The sequence below is a fragment of the Mauremys reevesii genome, linkage group 10 (assembly GCF_016161935.1).
Source record: "Mauremys reevesii isolate NIE-2019 linkage group 10, ASM1616193v1, whole genome shotgun sequence".
Taxonomy (NCBI): Eukaryota; Metazoa; Chordata; order Testudines; family Geoemydidae; genus Mauremys; species Mauremys reevesii.
In genome coordinates, this window is record NC_052632.1 from 9,064,908 (window position 1) to 9,086,638 (window position 21,731).

Below are 21,731 nucleotides of genomic sequence, written 5' to 3' on the forward strand. Positions count from 1 at the left end.
GGTGCTTTGAGTGCAACAGTGACACTCTACTGCATGCCTGTGTCCCATCCAGTCCAGAGAATGTAGTATGGAAGTCTATTTTAACGTGTTTGTCTGCGAATGAGACGTGGATGAGAGCAGGGAAAGGATTTGGCTGAAAACATGTCACTGTTCGTTACCAAGGATTCTGGTTTGATTCCCAGCTGCTTTTGATGATATAATGGCAGCAGTGACCAAGACTCCGCTTTCCCTCAGTGTGGCTAAAAGGTCATTCTTTCCTCTTACATGAGACGGTCCTACCATGATCCGTGCCTTTATTGGTGTGAGCTTGGATTGCGGCAATACTTGTCTTGAGAAATGACACCTGTAAATCCATTCAGAAGCTGAAACTCTAGGGTAGACTGCAGCAGCCTACTCTTTTTAAATGGGATAGTCTGCCCTGACAAAGCATGCAGCACTGGTGCTCCATGAGTTGCCCTTCCGGTGGGAATGTAAGCTGTTGGGTTTTGATCTATAAAGCCTTGAATGGCCTGGGACCATCTGACCTGAGAGTCTCTTCCCTGTGCTATCCTGTGTATAAGTATTGCCTTTTTCATTGACAGCATGGACATCTAGAGCATGGGGTAAGTGTTCTTTCCTTGTGATTAAAATCCAGCCTAATAACTGAATTGTTGTTGCCAAATTGGAAAAATCCATTTTCTGTTGTAATCCCTAATTATTAGGAGACGTTTACTGTCTGCTTTGGATGCGCAGGCGCACAGTACCAGCAGGAAGTGATACCATCTCCTTCGTGCCAAATGACAGCTCTCTCCCTAAAAACACACTAACTAAGCCTTTCAAAGGTGGTTCCTGCTAATGCATCCTGAAAGCAAATGCAAGGGTCACCACTGAAAAGCTTTGTGAGTTTTTGAGGAGGGAACAGTAGTTTGGCATATAAAGGGAAACTGCTGAGTGTGTGTGGGGGGCTGATTTTAAAGGCCCACAAGATGGGAGCATTGCATGTGATTTTCCACATCGTATGGCTGATCTATTCTGCTGGGCTTGGGGGAAAAAATTCTCCCTTGTGTATATAGGAAGTTGTAATTTTGTATGGTCGTAATCATACACATCACTGCAATTTATTATGTAAGCTGTACGAAGTCTACCTGCATATCAGACAGCAGGAACAAACTTTCAAAGTGCTTTTTAAAGCAATTTGTATCTTGACATTTCATTTCACAAGTCTTTGGGGGTTGGGCAAGGTAGCCTTTTAAATACCATTTTCTTGAGAATTTTCCTTGTATCCTAAATCAGAAGTAAATTTGTTACCATTTAGCAAGATAAATCACCAGTCACTGGTGTTCCCCTAAGATTGTTTACATTTTTTTCCTTTGTAATTTGTTTTACTTTCAAGTTTTTTATGTAATGAAAAATTTGCTAAAGTTATTGTAGGATTTTGGAACATATTTTAATTCTGCACTCCCACGCTATGAAATACTTTTGTTTTTTTTTTAATCTTAAGGGTTGCCTCAGTTCCAGGAAGGTAAAATAATTTTACTGTATTCTGAGAAACTTGCATGTCTTCTGTAAACCATCCTTTTTATTCATTCTTTTTCCCCACACTGCTTTAACATCTCTAAGATAATTATTTGTAGTGCTTTTCCTAGAAAGTCTGCTGTTACCAATTTGGATAATGGCGGCACGTGTATAAAAGCTGCTTTTCCATTACCATAATACAGAGAGGTATAATAGGCATAATCACAGATGTACCTACAACATTTAAAAAAAAAAAAGCAGAATTAAGGAAAGCTAAACTTGGATTTAATTAAACACAGTTTAAGCAGTTAAGCCAGATTTGGTTTATGTGCTTTGTATTAGGAAAAATGGAAATTAAAAAAAAAACCCCAAACAGTTGAGAAACAAACATTCCTTGCGTGCTGGCTTGATTTGATGGACACCCACTTAATAGCTTCTGCAAAATAAAAATCACTATACATGCATTGCTTTGTGAGATCACATAAACGAAATTAGATTGGAAAATTACCCAGCTGTATGTGTACGCGCACACATACACACAAACACACACAACTATAGCCCCACTTCCCAGCCCCCTACATAAAAGTAGCACAATTTCAAAAAAATGTTGTCTGTGTAAGATACTTGCTGGATAAATTCTTCCCTTTTCTCATATCACATCACTCCAAGACCCAAACACTCTGAAAATAACCTTCAAGAATCCTGGTTTTTGTTTGTTTTAAAGATTGTTTAAAAAATTGTTAGTTACCATAGACACTTTTTCTTTTTAAAGAAACAAATTTAAAATGAATTTGTTTATTCTGAAGGCTGCTCCTTCACCTTTTGTCTGCCTCGCCCTGTTTGGACAATGAAAGTAGATTAAAGTCAGTGGCTAGTCAGAATCGGTTTCTCATTATCTTGCACAGTGCTGAAAAAATTGGGTCACTGTCATATTTTGTTTTAAAAATCGTTTCTACTGGAATTTACAAATCCAAGGAAACATTTCCATTGGCCTTACTTTTTGTGCAAATCATCAGTCTAAATTTTCAGTCCCTTGTGTCCTTTTCACACCTGTGATTGTTAACTTTAAGTAGAGATGTGTATTGGTAGGGGAGCAAGTACTTGTAATGATTCTTGAAGGTGAAATGAGCTGCTTTCATTTCCTCTCCCACTAATAATGTGTTACCTTCCTGCATCTCTGGAATAGACGACATCAATTCCTTCCACCGAAATGTTTTTCCAGAGAGTTTTCATATTAATTGTAGACTCAATCTTTTCTGGGCCGTCTAACAGACAACAGCCATCTTCTGGGCAAAAACCACAAACATCCATCTCTTTGTAGCCTTTGTTCTTCCCACACTGTTCAAGGATGATGATTGCTTTGGAGGATGAAGCGAGTCCAATGTGAACAGTGAGCTGGTTTTTTGCCCCCACCAGAGTGAATAACAGGAAATGAAAATGACAGACCTGTTTTTAAAAACATCCAATGCAATAGCACCAAGCAGTTGATGAAATACCAGCTCCAAGGTGGAGTGTCTGTCTTACAGCTCCTCTTCACAGAAAACTTAGATAACTCTTTGTAATGTAGACCAAATTTGGACTTCAGATAAAACAAACGACGAGTCAGATTAGGAAACCAGCACAAGGATATATGCAGCACCTTTTTGTAATTTACAGCGGTTCTTTCCCTGTTCTGCATACAGCACCGTTGTTAAAAGCTAAACTATTTCCTCATTAGTATGTGCATCAAGTTGCACCAATTTTCATCATAAATCTTTAGCTGACACTTTAAACTGCACCACCACAATAATGTCTGACATACACAGATATTTTGGGGAGTTTTTAAGGACCTACTCCAAATTATTTTGCCCTCAGGACAGAGAATCCTCTTAATCAAGCTATCAAAGTCAGCAGCTTTTCATAGAATGTCAGGGTGGGAAGGGACCTCAGGAGGTCATCTAGCCCAACCCCCTGCTCAAAGCAGGACCCATCCCCAGACCCTTAAATGGCCCCCTCAAGGATTGAACTCACAAGCCTGGGTTTAGCAGGCCAATGCTCAAACCACTGAGCTATAGTTTTCCCAACTAAGCAAAGAAGATTTTTTTTTTAAAGCCTCATTTTAAAATGACAAATACTCTGTTGGATGAAAATGCTGGAGTAAGAAATACTTCCTGTAGTTCTTCCTTTAGAGCTGAAATCCTGAGTTTCTTGCACACCCAAAACTTCTTGTGCATCCAAAACTTCAATTTAATGGATTGCAAGGTTTGGCCCCAAATCTGTATTTATCAATGGGTTGTAGGCCAGGACTATTTTATGCATATATATTTTATACATGCTCATCACTATATCAAAGTGTCATTTGATCACTTGATACCAGATAAATGCATCACTATTAGGCAGAAGTGATGTTCTTTATGTTCCTGATTCTCATTAGGTGCTCCTGATTGTCTACTGAGAGGAACATGCTTTAGTGCGGTAAAATACACATTTCATAACTATCAAACAATTACAACTTTACCAGTCCATGTAATACCTCAAGATTCAATAATGAACTATTTTCTTTTCTAATTTTTTTTTAAAGTGTAAACATTTTTTCCTAGTGGTGATATGTATACAACTGATTCAAATTTATTTCACAAAAAACATTGTTAAAAAGCCTGACATTCTGTGTTGATCTAGTTTCCTTTCATAAGAGGAAGTTTTTTTTTTATGGGGATCCAGTAAAAACCAAATCGATCACTTGCCCAAAAATGTATCTAAGGTGTGTACATTCACCTCTTGAACAATAGCTGTTCCTTTAAACTTCTCAAACATTCATGTGGTAGATTTCTTACACTGATATGTAATGAGTAATGGTTAGCAGTCATCCTGTCCTATAAGGCTACACACTCTAATACCCTGATCATGAGCATCATCTAAGAACCTAGATAGATGACTAGGTACTGTAGGAGATGTTTGTTTAGCACGTAAAGGGCTCTCTTCTCTTCAGCTGTCATTTGATTGCTGTGAAGGAACCAAAGGATTCTGTATCTCTGCACCACCACCACCCCATCTAAACTAGATACAGGAGAGAAATATTCCTCCAAAACCCATGCTTTCTCAGATGTGCATGCCAATCTCCCCGTGTATTTTTCCATGTTTGTTTTTCTGAGCTTAAGTTAGCTACTGTCACAGAATCCAGCACTTCATCCCTTTCGCTTTTTGCCCAGAGCTACACTAGCTTTGTTCACACATTCAGCTACCTCTGCTACAGCTCACACTCTGAACAAACAGGCATTGAGTCCATCTGTGGTCTGGCTAGGGTTCACTTTTGGGTCATGATCTAATTTCTCTTTCCCTCTCCATCAGATCCTTGTTAAGAGCTGCCAGAAGCCATTCTAGCAACTGAATGACTTCTTTTGGGAAAGACCCTCCTCATGCAGGTTGCCAGCATAACTATTTCCAGTGGTAGATCACCAGTGGCTCATGAAGTCTTTGGTGATGGTCCACAGAATGGTTCTCATATTGTTTCACTCAGTAAGAGGGTGGGAGGAGAAAGTGAGATCATGTAAGGGCTCTGTCTCTGATGAAGTGTTTCACAGAATGAAAAATATAGAGAATCATTGGCACCAATATTCTTGGTGGCTGTAACTATGAAAACACTCCACAGCAGTGTCCTTCAAAGACCTGATTGTCCATTTTGCCTGTCTCAGAGGGACAAAATTATATTCCATTGCTCACTATCACTTCAGGTGGTTGAATGATATTACCCTTTATTTCATGTGCTGAAAAGAGGGAGAGGTTTTTAAAGCTCAAATAGGTTTCTTTGTTCCATCTACCCTACCTCTCGGCACACGCTCAGGAGTTCCACCCTCTTTTTCTATCCTGTTTTTTTCTGACTATATCTAGTGGACAAGCTGTATCCACATTCTGAACAGACATTGTATTATTTGGTTCAATTTTAATTTAAGCGAAAAAAATTCAACTATATAATGATCACTCACTAGTGGTTGAAGAGTCCCCCATATCTTACAGATGAGATCCTTTGCTTTTTGGTAAGCCACTGGCAGTTGCATGATGTGTAGATCTATGTTTTCACCAAGGCCTAACTTGGACATCTCCTCTACATAGAAAGAAGCAACACAGGGTTGAAAAGCATTAGATTGTCTCAAAGGACGATGTGAAAAATCAGACTTTGGTTCGATTCAGAGGGTATATCGCAATGCAACGTATCTACCCTAGCGGTTCCCAAATAGTCCATGGACAACTTCCCTAGTACTGATTGTGTGGACCATATCCCTTCCCCCGATAACCAAACATCTCTTTGGCAAAAAGCAATGGCTTACCTGAGAAAGTGACATTAGGAAAATATTTAATATATTTTAGCTACTTTTAAAGTGATTTAGCCACTGGAAACAAGGAGAAGAACTAAGAACATATGACCAGCCATCTCTATGGACCATTTGTATAATGTATATCATCTCTCTCAAGATGTGCAATTCATGAAAAATGTTTTATAACCCTTGATATAACCAACACTGTCCCTTCAGAGGACTTGAGAGCCAAACTTCTGCTGAGACACAGATCATACAAAATTCCCACAAGGATATCTAATCCAACTTCTGCCAAAGCAGCACGCTCCCTTATGCTGTTTTCTAGGGCTTATTCTAGTTTTAGGTGCTTTGGACAAAGAGGAATTACCTCACTGTCGACAAGGAAAAAGGTTGGCCCTGGGAAATACCCCTGGTGTATATGCAGCTTTATTTTATTAATAGCAGAGAGTTGTAATCAAATATGTGAGAAGGGGCCATATTTGTTGTTTGATTACTTCTTTCAGGCTTGGTGATTTTATCAGTGCAAGGAACTCCAGATGTAACGGACAAGGTTTCCCTGTACTGTGGAACATCTGCCTAGCTGCTGTAGGGGGTTCCTCAATATAGGGAAATGCCACCTATTGGGATGGGATTCTCCTTATGCTTTGCCTATAAAAGACATGAACACCAATGCTTTCCCTGAAGAATTTGGTTTCTTGCTCTGGATTTGGAGTGAGAGAAATAATGGAACCATCTAAAGAGTTAGATTGGTGGAGGGGCCAGCCAACCACCCTCAAAAGACAAAATGAGGAAATTGTCATCGAAAGGGGCATCCAGAAGATTCATAAGGATTCATATGTTATAAGGGCAGAAGGGACCATTATGATTAACCAGTCTGACCACCTGTACTCCGCAGGCCATAGGACTTCCCTGAATTAATTCCTGTTGGAAGCAGAAGCATATATTTTAGCAAAACATCAATCTTGATTTAGAAATTGCCACTGATGGAGAGTCCACCCTGATCCTTGGTAAATTGTTCCGATGGTTAATGGATGAATCATGGGGGGATTCTGGTCAGGGCTTAAGGGCAAGGGAGCAGGGGAGTGGTTGGTAAGCCATGAGGTAGGTCTGCTGTGGGAAGTAGGCATCTGCAGAAGGAATCTGGTCTGTGTTAGGGAAGGGTCTGGTGGGAAACTAGGTGTGTACTGGGGAAGAGGCATGGTGGGAGAGCATCCCAGTGCCTTTAAGGGAAAGTGGACCTGTTTCTCACTAGGGTCGCTTGCATGGAAGGAGCCCAGGTCTAAAGTGTGTGGACTGGGAAATTTGCCCTTGATCACTGGCTTCCTAAATAAACGGTTCCAATTTTCTTGTCAGCGGAAACATTGATTAGCTCTGCTCAATAAACTATGTGACACGAGCAAGGAAACAATGCCTGTGGGGAAGTAAACACATTTAGAGAACATTGCCAGCCCTTTTTCCTCTGGGCACTGACAGTCTTTGAGAGGCCGTTGTATCGTCTTTGCTTAAGAATGCAGTGCTGTCTCTCTGCTTCCAAAAAAAATAAAGCCCGTGCCAATTTACGATTAGCATTTTATTTTTTAACGCATATTTAATTTGAATATTTAATGAGATTTTTCCTCTTTTAACTGCAAGGCCTTGGTAATGTGACTGATTGTAAATTCTCTGTAAGACATGAAGACCGAAAATAAATGTTAAAGCTTCTGCTGTCATTCACTTCTTGAACTCTTAGTTTGAATTGTAACCGACTAGGCCAAATTCATTCCTGGTATTGCTCCATCTATATCAATGGCGACACACACAGGCGTGAATTTGGCCCATAGTTTATACAGGAGAAACTCTGATCAGCAGCAAAGTGCTGAAGACTGTATCGGGGACAGAAAGGAAGAAACATTCTCTGTTAGATCCTTAATAAGTGCTTTATTATTATTTAGGCTGATGTACACTACAGATTTAGGTTGACGTAAGCCGCTTTGCCTCAGCCTATCTGTGCATGTCTCTACACTCAAATTTCTCTGGATGATGTACCCACCCTGTCATTGCAATGCAATAACACCACCTCCTCAAACAGGGTGGAGCCATGGTCAATCTACTGAGGTTAGTGCAGTGCTAATGTAGGTACTGTGTGACCTGTGTCGACCCTACGAGTCCTCCAGCAGCGGTCCCAGAATGCCACATTCCCTGCGACATTGACCGCTCTGGTCTCAGTTGTAAACTCCGCTGCCCTGGAGTCATGGAGACTGGAAGCTACCCCCCCTCACCTCCTTTCAAACCTCCTGCTTGTTTTTAAAATGCCTTTTCCTGATTGCCCAGAGTGGCAAGCACACCTAGCAGCTCTTCCTTTTTCTGCGCAACTGTCCAACCAACAGGCTGGCTCCACACAATCCTGCCAGGAGTAGATAGGAGGTATTGGGTCTCCTGGGCCTGTGGTGAGAAGATGCTGTGCAGGCACGGCTATGGACCAGCCACAGTAACGTGGACATCTATGAGCAGATTGCGTGGAGGGAGGCAGGCAAAGGGGTATGACCAGGATCAGCAGCAGTGCTGCATGAAAGCAAAAGAACTTGGCTAGGCAGGCCAGGGAAACCAATCGATTTAATGCTGAGCCAGAGGCCAGCCGCTATTACAACAAACTGCATGTCCTACTTGGTGGAGACGCCCAGTACCCAGCACAGCACCATGGATACCCCCGAGGAGTCCCAGACAGAGACTCCTGCCACGAACAGTGAGGCGGAGAAACAGGGGGAGAGAGATGGCAGGAGGCTGCAGCCCTATCACGAGCCAGGACCTGTTTGAGACTGCCCCAGTCTAGCCAGTCCCTCCAGGTGAGCACGGATGAGCCTGATGAAGGGGAAGGGACCTCAGGTAAGTGTGTGCATGCGTTTTTCTTTACAATGGTTAAATTTAAGGATGGCGCCCAGCCCAGGCCCCCTTAACAAGGCAGGGGTACTGACTTTTAATTGTTTTACTCATATTACAAGAGGTAGAGGTACAACAAAGAAAGGTAGAGTTGGCGTGTGCTTTTCATTCTCCTGTAGGGTTAAGCTGGGTGTGAAGGAGGAGCATGTGGAGCAGTTTATGTACATAGGGATGGTCCCTTTCACCCTCCTGAGACATCTCGATTAAACTTTCATAGAGATACTCTGCAATCCTCTCCCAAAGGTTTGTAAGGTTTCTAATAAGGACGGCTGCCTCCACGGAAGGACGCTTGTCCACGCCACTTTGCAATGAGTTCAGCTGGCACCATTGCAGTAAACAAGTTAGCGACATATGAGCCCGGGCGGCTTCGGCATACCAATAGCAGCTGTGTGCTCTGTGCTTTTGTTAGCCGCATCAGCTAAAACTGCTACTGCCTGTGGAAAACAGTGCCAATATTCAGTGCCCTTTGCTCATACCTGTGGAATCCGGACTGAAATTGTATTGCTTCAGGCAACAGAAATCCTTCCCCCTCCCCCAGCTCCTGGTAGGCCAGACTTACTGTAGCTGGGGCTTTGCCTCACAGACATTATGCAGGGCACAACAGGCAGCTATAACCAATCTAGCCAGTGCACAGCATCAGCATCCCTTCAGTCTACAAAAAGCATATTCAACAGTCATTCCGTGCCTGCTGAGCCGTTAGTTGAATCTTCCCTTGTGTTGTTGAGGTGACCAGTGAATGGCTTCTTGAGCCCAGGAGAGCAAGGGATAGGCTGGGTCCCAGAATCACTCTTGGCATTTCAATATTGCCAGAGGTAATCCACCACTCAGAAAAGAATGTCCGTGCTTGCAGATTTCTGAAAAGTCCTCTGCTGTTAAAGTTGCACACGTCATTCACCTTCTCTGATCAGCCCATCCCAGTAGCAGTGAAGCATCCGCAGTAATCCACCAATGCTTTGCACATCTGTACAGAAATAGCCCTTTCTATGGTATTCTATGGCAAGGTGTCAAAATAGGGGTATGCGTGCCATCAATCAGCACACCACAGTTGGGGTCTCCATAGGTGCAAATCATCCACAACATCCAGCACATTGCAGAGAGTCACAGTCATGCACAGCAGGAGACAATTTAATGACCCTACTCACTTGCCTGGCAATGGCCCAAACTTTGGATTTTTCAACTCCAAAATGATTTCCCACTGACCAGTAACAATCCAGCATTGCAGGCTTCCACAGGGTGATCACCATTCGCTTCTCTGCTGTCAATGCAACATTTTTCTCATGTCCCTGGACTGCATCCAAAAGTTCTGCAGCCACTGCTAGTCATCCCATACCTGCATTACAATGCAATCCCACCAGTCAGTGCTCATTTCACAGGCCCAGAAGTACCACCGTCATCCATGAACACCCCTGACAACCAGGGCCGGCTCCAGACCCCAGCACGCCAAGCGCGCGCTTGGGGCGGCGTCCCGCGGGAGGGCGGCAGGCGGCTTCGGTGGACCTCCTGCAGACGTGCCTGCGGAGGGTCCGCTGGTCCCACGGCTCCGGTGGACCTCCCGCAGGCATGCCTGCGGATGCTCCACCGAAGCCGCGGGACCAGCGGACCCTCCGCAGGCACATCTGCAGGAGGTCCACCGGAGCCGCGGGACTGGCAACCGCCAGAGCGCCCCCCGCGGCGTGCCGCCCTGCTTGGGGCGGCGCAAATCCTAGAGCTGCTCCTGCCAACAACCTTGGATTGTTTTTCACTGTCAGCAAATTCTCTTCGAATAAATTGCCATGTGCCCCGTGGATGTGGTACTTCCTGCAGGTCTGCAAATACAGGAAAATCGTGTCCTGTACTTCCAGTGTTCATGAGAATAGTGCAGATCTCTGAGGGCTCCGTGCTTCTGTCAGAGATGGTGGACACTGAAATTTGTCCCCAGGTTTTAAAGTGCAGAAATTATGGGATATGGATGGTATTAGGGGATGGAGAAATTGCATGCTGGGAATTTGACCCCTAGTTCCCAGAGATCCCTGGGTCATTTCTATCCCAAAAGAATTGTGCCAGATGGCAGCATGTGGCACTCTGATACTACCCATGGTGCACTGCACTTTGCACTGACACAAGTATACCAACGTTGGTGACTGTACGCCAATGTAACTTGTGTTGACCAAAGTTTGTAGTGTAGACATGGCCTATTTCTGTATTACTATAGTTCCTTACAGCTGTAGTCATGGACCATGACTTCCATTGTGCTAAGTATTGTCCAAACACAGAATAAAAAGACAGCCCCTGCCTCAAAGATCTTACATCTTAGTATAAGGCTATGTCTACACTACCACCAAAAGTCGACCTACGCTACGCAACTCCAGCTACGTGAATAACGTAGCTGGAGTCGACATACCTTAGGTCGAGTTACCACAGGTTCTACACTGTGGGGGGTCGACGGGAGAAAATCTCCCATCGACTTACCTTACTCTTCTTGTCGGTGGTAGAGTACAGGGGTCAATTGGAGAGCGATCTGCTGTCAATCTGGAGGGTCTTCACTAGACCCACTAAATCGACCACCGGTGGATTGATCTCAGAGCATCGATCCCGGCTGTAATGTAGACCTGCCCTAAGACAAGAAACAACAGATGGATACTGACAGGGAGTACAGTGAAACATTGAGACACTATTGCTGCCCGGGGTCCCTGGGGACGGCTCTATCCGCCATTAGGGAATTTTTCCCCGAGAACCCCCTGTAACATTCACGAACCCGAGTTTGGGAAACACTGCTCTATAGGGTTGCTATGAAGATGATAATCAATTAAATATTATGGGCCACGTTGATATTATAGTGATGAGGACCAAATACATACTGTTATGATGGAGGTTGGGTGTGACGTGGTGAAGCTGGTGGGTGTAATTATCCCTTCATTCAGAATAAATGTAAGAAGCTGTTAAAGTCCTTTTTTGAAGTTAGTTGAAACAATACACAAGCCACACACGAGGCTGCTCAGAGAGTGAGCTATGGGGATGGAAGAGTTTTGCTGGGTATTGTTTGGTGGTGTGTGTCTCTAAGCAGCAGCCAGAGAACAGGCAGAGAGAGGCCAAGCAGACAGCAAGAGATTCCCTGGAAAGACAGCCCGAAGAGAAGGGAGATTTTTGGGCAGAGGACTGGCTGGAAAGAGGCTTGAAACCATGAACAAAAAAAGTGCTTCCTGTTTGAGTCCTATTGTGTTTAAGGAAACAGGACTCCGTTACCAACTTCTCTTAATGGAAACAATCCACAAGACTCCAAATATTGGCTAACTGCTCAGGTCAAAATGGGGTAGCAGTACCTAGATAGATACACAACTGCATTTTCATGCAGTCAGCTACCATGATTTCACACACATTTTAAAGTAACTGTTCATGCAGATTAGGCCCAGAATCATGCTGGCATATTTGCACATGCTGTGTTATAAAAGATCCTAACAGTGTTGTGCTGGGGTAAGAATAAGGGAATTAAAATATATATTTACCAAACGTAAATAAATGTAAAAAAGTTTTTTAAAGGGCTGCAGATATACTTTTAGCTCCTCAGAATGTTTTATAAATAAAGGAAACTTGAAACATTGAAATTAAAAACCTTTTAAAAATAGCTTTCAATTCTCTGTATGTGTTCACTGAAGGATTTCAAAGCACTTTAAAAACATTAATTAAGCTCCATTAAAACCTTCTGAGGTAAATAAAATAGCACTCTCTTCACTGCTGGTTAAAGTGAGTTAGAGAGGTTAAATCAGTGACACATTTCCTAAAATCACAGAGTCAATGGCTGAATAAAGAACAGGGCTTGAAGCCTGTCTCTCAGCCGCTGCTAGAAAAACTGGCTCCTAGAAGTAGTTGACAATTTCTCTTTTAATGCAATCATCATAGACTAATTATGCTGAGTTTTGCCACTGTGTTTAGGCTTGAGTCCTGTTATGGAGTTGGGACCCGGAGCTTGATCCTGCATTGTGCTGACTTGGTAACTGGCTGCTGTCACATGGCAGACACTTGACCTTCTTTGGAGGAGAGAAACAGGGTCAGGTGGAGGGGACTAGGTGGATCTATAGTATGAAGTAAATAATTCAAGACATTTGTGATTCTGAGGGAACTGTGAATGACACTGAGCAGCCAACCTGTCATAATCACTGACTGTTTGCAGTGGTGTTGTAGTCATGCTGGTCCCAGGATATTAGAGAGACAAGTTGAGTGAGGTACAATCTTTTTATAGACCAACTTCAGTTGGTGAAAGAAACAAACTTTTTGAGCTTTCACAGAGCTCTCCTTCAGGTCTGCTCCAATAAAAGCTAGTACCTCACCCACCTTGTCTCTACAATCACTGACTGCAATTTGCCAGCTGAGCTGAGGTAAATATATTGTGTGTGTTGCTTTCCCATAGAGTGAAAATTATGCTCCACGTTTCAAGAGTTAAAAGTTGCTGCTGCACTTTCATGCATATTTTAAGAGGGTATTTCAGGTGACTGGAGTTATAAGAGCCATGAAAGACTTTACAAAGACAGATTTCTAAAAGGAAAGCTCAGTCTTTCCAGCACTAGTCAACCGTGCCAGGCCATGTGTTTAGTAAAAACTTTGAAGCATTGCTCAGTGACCCTGAATTGACGGAACCACTTATATCTTCACTTCCTTTTGATTTGTCCTTTCCCCTAAATACTAAAGCGGTATATTTTCTGATGAATGGGACATCTATGGATGCAACTCCCAGTAATGCTGATGGATGCCATGCGTGTGTATCTTCTCAAACTGAGATGTGAACTCATGCTAATGCAAACGTGGCAGGTATTCACATGCTTTGTGTATTTTATTTATATCACAAAATAGGCAATCAAATGCAGTATTTTACCAACTAGGAGTGCAAAATCCTTTTAGCTGTCTCGTGAGCGTCTCCTGCCCCCTCTCTCTGCTCCCGGTCCCCTCTGTTGGCTGTCGCTCTTGTCAGGCAGGTCTTCAGTGGCTCAATCCAGGAAGGAACTACTTCCAGGATAAAAAGTCCTGTCCTTGTGCCCTTGTTAATGTCTTCAGCCTTGTCTCTGGGCTCAGTCCTCAGTACCTTCTTGGCCATGCCTGTACTGGTATAGAGCATTGTTCCCAGGGCTTTCTCCCTGGTGACTTTGTCCTCAGTAGTTCTCTGGTGTTCTGTTTAAATTCTAGCCCGTTTCTCAGGCTTTTAATAAGAACATAAGAACGGCCATACTGGGTCAGACCAAAGGTCCATCCAGCCCAGTATCCTGTCTACCAACAGTGGCCAATTCCAGGTGTCCCAGAGGGAGTGGACCTAACAGGTATTGATCAAGTGATCTCTCTCCTGCCATCCATCCCCACCCTCTGACAAACAGAGGCTAGGGACACCATTCCTTACCCATCCTGTCTAATAGCCATTAACGGACTTAATACTGAGTCTTATCACTTGGGCTTAAGCTGCTTTCCCAGGAGCCAGTGGGAGTACCAGGTCCCAACTCTAGGGACCCTACAAATAGCCACCACCTGTTGCTTTCTTTAATAGTTGCTGCTGCTGCATTCCCTGGACTGCTTCCCATGTAGCCCCTTCCTCTTCATCCTTACCTCAGGGCTAATGTTCTCAACTCCTTCTCTCCCTCACCAAATGCCAATTCCAACAGAACCCAACCCTGGAGCTCCAGCATCAAGCAAGAAGCACCCTTCCTTACTCCTCTGGTCCCAGCCCAGAACTGACTAACTCAAGCCCTGCACTCCTTTTAACTGTGCCCGCTGTGCTCTGATTGGCTGCTTCCTTGCAGCCTTTCTAGGCAGGCCTGGAGGACTTACCTTCACTGCTCCTTTCCTGGGTGTGGTAGGAGCAGGGGGCCTCGAAGGGCCTGGGACACCCCATCACAATGTCTCTTTCCAGAACAGTATGAATGAGTTCAGAGCCTGGTAGCAGTCATGGACCTAGACTGGCTAGTTCATTCTTGTGTTCTGGCTCCTCAGGATGGCAAAAAAGGAGAATTCAGCCTAGTCACCGAAAATAGAGAGGCACTGTGCTCCAAAGCATGACTAATGCTTTGAAATAACAGAAGGAAAGACTGCTCTCAATGGATCCGTGCGGCTGGGATGGGGGAGTGTATCCTACAACTAGCAAGGAGAAGGGCTCAGTAATCATGTGGAAAAGCAAAGTACCCGCCACTCCCTGAGGAGAGAGGTTTGAAGCTGCCAACCTGAGATGGAGGGCCCAGCAGCTGGGTGGTCTTAAGGAAGCAGGGCTTTAAGAGGAAAGGTATGGCCCAAGGGAGAGAAGTCTTTGCTCCCAGGATGAGAGGAATCTGCCTATAATGCTCCATGCTAAAGAATCTTGACGGTGAAACTGCATCGATGCTTTTTGGTTCTGTGATTGCTGCCATGCTCCTGCAGGAACTGGGGATTAAGCTAAACTCTGACCTACAAATAGGTGGCAAGTGGCTGCCCTGCAGGGACTGGCTTTTTACACAAACCCTCATGGTGAGGCAGTGTTTAGGGGAGAGCCAGCTAGTTCTAGATAGCCAGCCAGCCTGAATGGATGTGGTCAGTAAAGCTGCTACTACTGTACAGTCCTTTTTATATTGAATCTGGGTGTGTTAATGGTTGGTCCTCTGGGGTGGCAGGATTGCCTTGCATCACTTAGTGATCCACACACAGATTTGGCCCCAGATTGCTATTTAAGCATAGGCCAGCCAGAACAACTCACTGGTCTATCAAACTTCCAGACTCTTCTTGTTTTGCTGCATAGTTCTTTCCATCATCTAGATTTTGCTTCCTTGCACCACAATGGAATCAGAAACCGAGGCAGTATCTCCAATACAAGCAGAAACTAATCCCACATACAGGGTGTTGGAGCCGAAGGAAGGGGATTTGATCTCTGTGATCCGTGACTTAGCTAAAACATTCTATAATTAAAAATACCTATCGTTACATAATTTCCTGGCACAGAAGGCACATGACATGATGTTACAAAAACTTGTTTCATCAGCGCGTTCTGGCCTTAGGCTGTTCTGCTTGCAGATAAAGAACGTATTTTATTTTCAACCAGGATAAGATGATACTGTGTCTAAAATTAGGACCAATGGAAATCAGGTGGTGATGACCAAGCGTATTGTCAAGTGATAAATATTTGTGGTTTGGGGTGTACATCAAGCTCAGGTTGGGATAACTTATAAGCCTCCTGATATGCTTGGGGTACTGAAAGGTACAACCGAAGTATGTGTTCTGCTTTTAGTAGCCTACGGGGATTGGATTACCTTCCTCCTCATCACTTCACTGAATGGCTAATGGATTTCTTCTTCCAAACGCTAAGATCCCCCTCCAGTGCTGATCTGTGTCCCCATCTCCTGCCCTCTCCTGTACACATTCATTGAAGACAACTGTATTCCTAGAGGAGTTGGTTTCTGCTTTGATCCTGGAGAAAATTTGCCAACAGGGAGTATCTCAATAATCTTGGCTTTACTGCACTTCAATTTAATTAAAGTCAAATCTTCAATAGCTATCATTACAGCTTGCATAAAGGATGTAATCTTGTAGCAGTGAACACTGCATCATCAACAAGTACAGTTATTATGGTGCACAAATGTCTTACTTTTGCTGTTACTCTATTGGCGCCTCATGTATTCAATGATCCAGATGAATCTTGCACCGATCTTTCTCTTTTTCTTGTTTTCTTTAGGACATGTTTCAGCCAACCTATCAGACCGTGACCACCACCTCGGTTCATCTTTCCCTGGGCTCCTCTCAGTCCTGCTGTGCACACTCACTATTATTCTCTGCATCTTCCGCTTTTCTATCATCCAGACCTGTTCTCTCCCCACCCTTCAATCTCTCCACCTCATCCATCCTCCATCTCACTTCAGATCACATTTTCATAATCTCTTTTCTGTTTTGCAATTCTGGCTGTCCATGTGACTCAGCAAAGTACATTGATATAGCTTGTGTGAACGACTTTTTCTTAAATTAATTGTACAAGTAAATACCCAAGGAGAGGAAGTGGAATGGGGGTGAGGTTGTGCGTTGAAACCTGCAGCAGCCATTTTGTGTGTTACAAATGGCTGGAAATTGTACTGAACAGAGATGATGCGTATACACACTCAGCAGAAATCTGTAGCTGCTTCTGCTGCTCAGAAATACATACAACAGCCTTTAACCTTTTTGAGAGCGCTATGGTACTAAAATACCCAACTAATAAATCATATAAAACCTGCTGGTACAATAAGTGCAGTTTTCAAATATAATGGAATAGGCTATTATTTTACAGTTAGCCACATGCCTGCTGCTGAAATTTGTCAAGTTCAGCCTCCCCTTATGTCTGAGTGCAACAACCCTAAATCAGATTAGAGGAAGTGAGGTTTGGTTGGTTTAACACCAGATGAGCCTTTTAAGTTATGCTTTTGAAACATAATCTGAAATTTACCTGAACTTATTTGGGGAAATGGTGCTTGCCAGGAAATATGGACTCCTCCAAATATTAATTGAAAACCACCATTTTTTTAACACCTGCAGTAGATTGATGAAATGATCAAATATGAGTCTCCTAGATGTGTTCAGATCTCCCATGTGGTTGGGGAGCAAAAAGGAATTTCCAAATCTCATCTTCCTTGGCTGTAGCAAGGTGGAATTCAGGGATGTTTTTGTTACAGAGTTCAGCAGTGGGAAAACCCATAGCTAAATAATTTTGTTTTTCAGTATTAACAGTGGAGACTGGTAACAACTGAAAGTGGGAAGGCAAAGTTGAGCAAAAAGGCACACTCAGAGCCAAGGGACACTGCATGATCTTTGCTCGTAGTGATCTAACATGTTGGTGGGTAATGAGGATCCTCCACAGACTATTCGGGATTGTTGTAGTAAAGTGATTATTTTCCAATTTCTATAATTAAGGTTGTTGTGTGTGTGTGTATATATGCGTGTGTGTAAATATACAATTTTAGTTCCGTTCATTTAGCAGATGTCCCCTGAAATACAACAAACGTATTGCCTTTGCATTTGCTTTGATGCTGGAAGGTGGTGTTCTGGCACGACAGCAAAAATATGTTCAGTTTTTAAATTCTTCAAGGCAAGGCTGTCACTTAAAAGCAGATTTTAAAACCTCAAAGCAAAATTAAGCATTATAAGTAATATCTGCATTTTCATCTTTTACTCATTCAGCAGTTTCTGCTTTTTCCTCTGCCCTCTTCTTTTTTTTTTTTTTTTTTTTTGAGTGCATTACAAAAGAAGCAGCTTTGGGCTATGGACAAACAATGGAAGGAATGAAGTTATAGTCAAAGCATCCCCCTTTCTTGTTTCCTACATGGACCTGCATGAAAAAGCTCTTCGGTTCTTACCTTCACTGCTTCCCAGCTAGAGTTAATGAGGTGTTGTCGAAACGGACCAAAGCCTGAAATCAAAGAAAAGTGCTATTAAACTGTGCTTGAACTCCAAGTACCATGAGTTGGATTATATGCACTCATGTACTTGTTCTTTTTGACCTTGATATTCTTGGTTGTGGACTATGAGTCGACTGGATAGACACAGCCTTTGTAATACTTAAGGGAATTCTATTACATCTCTACCCCGATATAACACGAATTCGGATATAACGTGGTAAAGCAGCGCTCCGGGGGGGGGGCTGAAAAAGGTATTGACTTATTGAAAAAGGTAAAGTATATTTCATGATCATGTTTTAATGAATTTTCTTTTAAATGTTTTGAAAAAAAATTGCTTTGTTTTGGTAGGAAAAACCTCCTCCACTTTCTCTCACTTATCTTTTTTCCATGTGGAAAAGGTGGAGAAAAAGTGAAAGGGGTTGCCCATTGAGATGAATGGACAGTTTTTTGAAAAAAGAAAATCAATTTCTTGTTAAAAATTTTCCATCAAAAATGAAAAAAATACCACTTTTCTTTTTGGTTGAAAGGGCATTTTGTCAGGAAAAACATTAATTTAAAAAATTCCCCACTAGCTCTACTCATCCCAATCTCTGCATCCCCATCCCAAATCACAACACATAGTCTGCATTTGTGGATTGTAGGCAATGTCTTAGATCCTGGTCAGTGGAACAACTAATACAGGTAAGCCTGTAAAGCTATTTTAATCCCCATTTTTTAAAGCACATAATTTTTGAAATAAACAAACCCCAATGAAAAAGAGTATAAAAAATGTAATAAAATATCTGTAGACATGCATAAAATTTGCCCTTTTGGTTCCTAAAAAAGTACGTTACTTCAATGAAAACTATACAGCCTTAGCTATAGTATAAAGGCTGCAGTGACTCTGTTTTTTAAAAAAAAACAAACAAACATTTTTTTAGGCCACCTGCATGGTACACCTGCCTTAAATTGCTTCCAGTATTTGTCTTTTCCTTTTCCCTTTCTTTTTTATTTTTCTTCCTTTTTTCCCCTTTTCTTCCTACAAATATCTAATCCTTTTTTTAAAATCATACTGATCTTTTAGTCGCAATGATAACTTGTGGCAATGAGTTTCACAGGCTTCACTGTCGTGTGTGTGTGTGTGTGTGTGTGTGTGTGTGTGTGTGTAAATAAAGGACCCCCCTTTCTTCCCGAAAAGGAAATGTAGATCATTCCATGCTTGTTCCACTTCACTTTCAGTGAAGAATATAGTGGGACCAAGTCAGAGTGAAACGCTGTTTATAGCAAAATGTAAATTCTGAACTGGATCACAATGCAATATGTAAATTACAGCTGTGGTCAGAAAACTATTGCTTAGGGTAAAGCTGTTTTATTAAAAGAAATCACTGTAAGAGGGTCTTACTGTATTGAAATAGTTAAGCCAACATAGAAATCAAATTGGCTGAAATATTATTAGGTAGTTGATGATAAAGCTGTGAGCAACGCCAGCAAGTTTATATTACAAGCAGGTGAAAATGGGATTGAGGCATGCTATGATAATTATCTATATTACCTCTAAGCGGCACCTGTGCATCTAACAGACACATCATTCTAAAGCTGTTTCAACAAGTGGAGTCTCTACCTAATGACCATGTAAGGGGAAAAGCTAACAAGGAGCTCATCATGGGCAAACATGTTGATGTAGCTTCAGCCCCATCCCTACGTCCTCAGATGCCCTATAGTGGAAAATTATCCAGCAACTTGCATGTCAAGAGCTACAGTGGGTAGCAGCATTCCTTAAGAGTTTTAACCTTTTAAAGTTCAAAAACCTCTCTAGTTGGTGGGTCTGCAGTTGTGATTCAGCATTACCTATAGCTAGCGAGAAAACTTTCAAATCTGGTGCCTTGACCTGCATGCTCAGGTGTGCTTATCTGGTATATTGAATTTTAATGGGCTAGTTTAGCAGTGATGAGGCTGTGATTTTTCTCTTACCTTGCCATGAAACCGAGACCCTGAAATTTGCCATGTGTTGTTCTAATTCTAGACCCTGATTATGTGGCGGCTTGATGCAACCTAATTTTGCTCCTTTTGGGTCAGGTTCATCTAACAGTTTATACTGCCGACAGCTACACAACTTGGACAGGAGAAGATGTCGTCAATGATTTCTTTTTTAAAAGAGAGAGAAAGGGAGCAGCTAACCAAACTGGTTGGCAATAAAGGAGAGAGATGCATCTGATTTTTCTTAGGAAGGCACAGCAGTGAGGTATTTTCCATTTGGAATTGATACAATGACCAGTTGCTACTGTATTTCCCTCCAGGGAACCATTTATGACAAAGATTGGGCATGTGTGCATTCCAAGGCTGGCTAAAAGAGGAAGCAAATGTAAAAAAAAAAAAAAAAAATCAAAAAACTTACCAGTCACAACCACAGTGTTGGAATTTGAATCCATGAAACTTAGCTCCAGAACGTGAAATCTGGTAGTCTTTCAGTTCTAAACAACAGTATCGTCATTCAGACATCTGTAGTAATCTGCCTGATTTGGAACACCCTTTTTTTCCAAGCCGTTCTGAAACATGCGGGTTCCTATTGGACAGTGAAAAAGACTTCATCAGACTGAGACAAGTTTGGATTCATGTGACAGACATGATTTGGGAATCGCATAACTCTTTCAATGTGTAAATTATTATGTCTCTGTTTAGAGAGAGGTCTGACCAGTACTGCCTGAAGTTTGCTTTCTCTTTTCTCTTTTTCTTTTTTTAGAAGTCTTAAAACTGTGTTTAAGAAACAAAGAAGAGCCTGAAAAACATTTTTATAAAATGTTCAGCTATGTTTTAGATCAGAAAAATTTTAATGTACAAACTAATTAGACTAAGTTGTTACTTGTTACAAGTTATTTATAGCACATTTGTCATCCACTGCGTTTTTCTCCCCTTAGTTAAGCAGAGTGACTAACTACAAATACATATCTATCCATTTCTACCCCACTTAAATTTTCTTTCTCATTGTCTTAAATGTTTTGTTTGCAAAAACCCACATATATTTATAGATACCCACTCCTCACTATAGCATCAGAGTAATTATCTGACTATCTAGCTAATTTAACTTGATTTTGATACTATGCTCAGCACCATAATGTCTGAGTTCCTTACATATTTTAAAATAAACATCAAATAGATGAATGCTATGTATGGTAAGTTGGATGCAAGCAAACAATATGGGGTTTAATGTGTTTTAATATGGGTAAATGTATACATCTAGCCACAAAGAATGTAGGCCATACTTCTAGTATGGGGAAATCTATTCTGAGAAGCAATGATTGAAAAAGATTTTGGGGTCATGATGGATAATCAGCTGAACATGAGTTGTATAATACAGTGGCCAAAAGTGCTAATGCAATTCTTGGAAGCATAAACGAGTGTAGTGAGGTGGTGTGGCCTCCCTCCAAGCCAGAGGGGAGGAACCACTCTCTGTGCCCAGGTAGACAGAGTCAGGCCGGACTCGCCCCTCCCACCAGAAGTTGAGAGGTGGGACAGGAAGTACAAAAGGTGGAACCTCCAGCTCAGTTAGAGCCCAGCCAGGAAAAGACAGATGCGCCTGTCTTGCGGCAAACCTCTGTCACTGCTGCCGAGCCAGGCAGCGCCCTGACCCAGGAGGAGACCGAGTCTGCAGGGGAGCTGCTGAGGGAGACAGATGCCTCTCTCTGGACCGCCACTGCTGGAGCATTGG

At 42.5% G+C, this 21,731-nt stretch overlaps 1 protein-coding gene across 1 annotated transcript; it reads right to left on the bottom strand.

Moving 5' to 3' along the window:
- Nucleotides 1-1,562: 1,562 nt before the first annotated feature.
- PGPEP1L (pyroglutamyl-peptidase I like) lies at nucleotides 1,563-20,534 on the bottom strand. Its single transcript, XM_039491784.1, has 5 exons — nucleotides 20,421-20,534; nucleotides 18,005-18,057; nucleotides 5,457-5,573; nucleotides 2,660-2,889; nucleotides 1,563-1,728 (listed from the first exon to the last, which is right to left on the bottom strand). The coding sequence occupies exons 1-5, from the start codon at nucleotides 20,452-20,454 to the stop codon at nucleotides 1,563-1,565; spliced, it is 600 nt and encodes a 199-aa protein (XP_039347718.1). The 5' UTR covers nucleotides 20,455-20,534.
- Between the last annotated feature and the right edge of the window lie 1,197 nt (nucleotides 20,535-21,731).

Coding starts and splice junctions, on each gene's coding strand:
- PGPEP1L (XM_039491784.1), bottom strand. CDS start 20,454: ATGGATTCAAATTCCAACACTGTGGTTGTGACTG. Junction 5,574..18,004: donor CTAGCTGGGAAGCAGTGAAG/GTAAGAACCGAA, acceptor TTCTATGTAGAG/GAGATGTCCAAGTTAGGCCT. Junction 1,729..2,659: donor TATTCCAGAGATGCAGGAAG/GTAACACATTAT, acceptor TAAATGTTGTAG/GTACATCTGTGATTATGCCT.